General features: G+C 69.7%; 1 protein-coding gene across 1 annotated transcript in view; it reads right to left on the reverse strand.

The window, feature by feature from the left end:
• Positions 1-3,465, reverse strand: part of CPNE7 (copine 7) — a 20,792-nt gene that overhangs the window by 6,525 nt on the left and 10,802 nt on the right. Inside the window, 3 exon segments of the mRNA XM_011379153.1 lie at positions 1,477-1,531; positions 2,133-2,266; positions 2,862-2,921. Of these exon segments, the coding sequence (XP_011377455.1) occupies positions 1,477-1,531; positions 2,133-2,266; positions 2,862-2,921 (249 nt within the window).

Below are 3,465 nucleotides of genomic sequence, written 5' to 3' on the forward strand. Positions count from 1 at the left end.
CCCCGACTCTGCGGTGGACACTGGGGCGCCCACACCTTACAGAGGGGAGGCCGAGGCTGGAGGAGCCCGCGCTGGAATCCCGGTGGGAGGGACCCTGAGGCCCAAGGCACAGAGTGCGGGGAGGGCAGGTCCCGGGCTGCGGGTGTGGACACGCGAGGGGGGCCGACGACTGCAGAGCCTGGCCCCGGGCGCTGGGCCGTGGTCACGTGCGGGTCGTGCTTGCTGGGAGCGGGTCGCGTGGGGAGCGGGGACCCTAGCAATGTGCAGGAGGGAGGCAGAGGGCGGAGGGGCCAGGGCCAGAGCCCAGGGGCGCGGGAGCCAGAGAGCGCTGAGGCCGCGCAGAAACTGTCGCGCTCGTCTGGCACTCTTCGGTGATTTTTTTTTAAGCACAGCGGAGCGGCCGTGCACACGGCTGCGGAGACAGGGCTATGGACCGCGAGGCGGCGGCCGCCATCGGCACAGCGTGACCTGTGTGCATTGAAACGCATGCGACGCAGTAGCTCACGCACAGCGGGACGCGCACGGGCTGTGGGGTGGTGCGGGGCCCCCCCCCCGTGGGAATTCTCCTGCTCAGAAGTGGGCCCGCAGCTTTGGGGACCCGCCCGTCCTCTCCCAGCCCAAGCTCCATTCCAGCCACGCTGGGCTCCACCTTCCGGCCCGGCCGAGGGCCTCTGCGCTGGCCGCTCCCCAGGCCTCGGCCCTCCCCGTCCCCGTCCCCGCCTGCACACAGCCGGCCAGCATCCTGCCTCGTGGCCACGGCACCCAGTCCCTACCATGCCACCCGCCCCGGGCACCTACAGAGGCCTCCCCGGTGTGCTCCTCGGCCGCTGCCATGCGGGCCACCTTGGAGATGACGGGTGCCACGTTGGTGGGGCCGTAGAGCTGGACGCTGGGCGGGCAGTTCCGGTAGGCGTCCACCACGCCCTGGGTCCCTGCGGGGTGAGGGGGCTGAGTGCAGCCCGCTGCGGCCCGGCCCGGCCCCTCCTGCCCCTACCTTCACACTCGTCGTCCTTGGGGTCGAAATTGATGGCAAAGTCAGGGACACCTGGACGGGCACACAAGGGGCCTGTCAGCTGGCTCACCCTCCCAGGACACCCACAGCCCCACTTCCTGGGAGACGGGGTCTGTCACCCCTGGGCTCCTGTGGAGGGGAGTCGCTGAGACAGGCAGATGGGTGCTGGGCCCCGCTGCAGCCCCTGGGTGCCGCCAGGCCTGACGCCGCCGAGCTGCATCACGATAACCCCCGCCACGGCGTTTCGCTTAAGCCCCTCGAACTACTGTTCATAACTAGAAGATGACGGACTAATGCCGCCTTTTCCTTGTCTCCAGAGGTCCCTAGTGCTAGGAGGTCAAAGGTCAGCCCCTCTGGCTGAAAAGCCAGGGTCATGCAGCAGTGGCTCCTAGCGGAGAGGGACCAAGGATGGCCTTTGCTGAGGAGGGCCCCAGGGACAGGGGAGCCCCCCTGGGCTGTCCTACCTCAAACTTGGGAGGGATCCGGGCTCCAAAGCCCAAAGCTGAGAACCTCCTGTCACTGGAAGAGGGGGAGCCCCGTCACACAGGGTCCCTGGTTCCCGGCAAACTCCAACAGAGGTCTGTGTCACCCCCGAGGGACCCAGCCCAAGCCCTGCTCTGAGCCACAAGGGGGACACTGAGGCACAGGGCAGCGATGAGCCCATGAGCAGGTCGCTAGAGGCAGAGCGGTCCGCTGGCTCTGGGCTGCTGCCCGGTCCTCCTCCTCTGGCCTCTGCTCCAGGCCCTGTGGTCACCTGCTAGGGGACAGCCTGACCCCGGAAAGTTCAGCCTCCCGCCTGTGGGACCTGGGCCCCCAGCAGCCCCCAGATAGAGGGCTTGCCCCTCCACCACCTCAGCTCATGCTCTGTGACGCGGGGCGCCGAGCCCCTCGCGTTTGTGTGGAGGGCGGAGGGGACCGTGTACCTAAGACCAGTCCCAGCTGTTCGCGTGGGCTCCGACCGCACTCCGCCCAGGAGCCTTCGCCTGCACCATGGGCCGCCGGCCGGTCGTCACCCTCCGTGGTCCCGGTGTCCCTGGCCGTGGGCAGGTCCCTCTGGATCGACAGGCGCAACCCGACCATGAGCCGGAGCCGGGCGGGGGGCGCGGGGGCGGGGGCGCACCTGTCTTAGTCTTGGCAGACCTCGCCCACGGCCACCAGGGCCTGCAGGTACTCACTGGGCTCGAAGGGGTTGATGTCGTGCAGGGAGCAGCGGTTCTGGGGGTCCTGGTTGGACGCCGTGACGTCGATGGCCACCTGCGGAGGCCCCGTGATGGCTTGGGGGGAGAGGCGCCTGCACCCCCACAGGAAAGGGCAGGGGAACCGAGGCTCGGGGGCCGCTCAGCGAGGGGGTGTCGTGGCGGTTCCCGGAGCCTGGTGAGGGGCCCCCGGGGGCCCAAGGGCCCGGCGTCCTGCCGGGTGGGGTCGGAGGGCGATTTTAGGAGAAATGTCCTGGCCGGGCAGCAAGCCCAGACCCTGCCAACCTTGAGCTCTCAGGTCCCCAGCTAAGGGGCTCCGTGGCCCGGTCCCTCCCTTCGGGTGAGTTGGGGTCACTCAGTGAGCGACGGAATGGGGAATGAGCAGGAGGTGACAGAGGGACGCCCGGCTGTCTGCCCAGCTCAGGCACACGCAGCCCGGTCGTCCCCGGCAGTCAGATGTCCCACTGCGTGCTCCCTCTTACGTCGGCTGTCAAGAGTAAGTCCCGGCTGTGTCCCCTGGAGGTGCCTGGATGGCCCCGCTGTGCCCGGCTCTGCGCTCCGTCCCGTGGGGGAGGGCCCGTCGGGCGCCGCGGGGCGCAGCGCTGACCGTCCTGTGGGTGTCTGCTGGCCGCAGGGGTGGGGGTTGGACTCACCGTGAAGTGGATCTGGCAGCCGCCCACGATGTAGTCCAGGAAGGAGTACGCCCTGCAGGACTTTGAGCCGGTGGTGTCGGCGGAGCCCCCGGGGTCGGAGGCCGCCTCCGCCATTAACCTCTGCCTCCAGCCCCCCGCTGCCACCTCGCCGCCCTCCCCCTGTGCCGGGGACCACCGGGCGCGGGGCCCTCGCAGGTCTGGCTGACGGTGGGGGCTGGGGCGTCTGCAGGCTGCTCACCTCCAGGTCTGAGAGGCTGACCACCCCAGAGTTCTTGTAATTCCGCTTCTGCTGCTTGTACTTGGTGTTCACACAGTCCCTCTGGGCCTGGGGCCGGGGCAGGCGGAGGGGGCCGGCGCCCTCTCCCAGCCCCAAGGCCCCCAGGCCCCAGCCCGGGCCCAGGCCACAGGGCAGGCGCGCTCGCCATTCCTGCCCCGTGGTCTGCATTCTGGGGGACCCCGCGGAGCCCGCGCCACACACGCCCGTGGCTTGCCCTGCTGGCTCACCTGGTCCTCTCGGAAGGCACTGCATCTCCGCGAAGGTGGTGACGAACCCTCCGATGAAGCCGTGCTTCCCGCGGGCGTTGCGGTCCCAGACCAGGCACCG

Source organism: Pteropus vampyrus, unplaced genomic scaffold (genome assembly GCF_000151845.1).
Source record: "Pteropus vampyrus isolate Shadow unplaced genomic scaffold, Pvam_2.0 Scaffold356, whole genome shotgun sequence".
NCBI classification, from domain to species: Eukaryota; Metazoa; Chordata; class Mammalia; order Chiroptera; family Pteropodidae; genus Pteropus; species Pteropus vampyrus.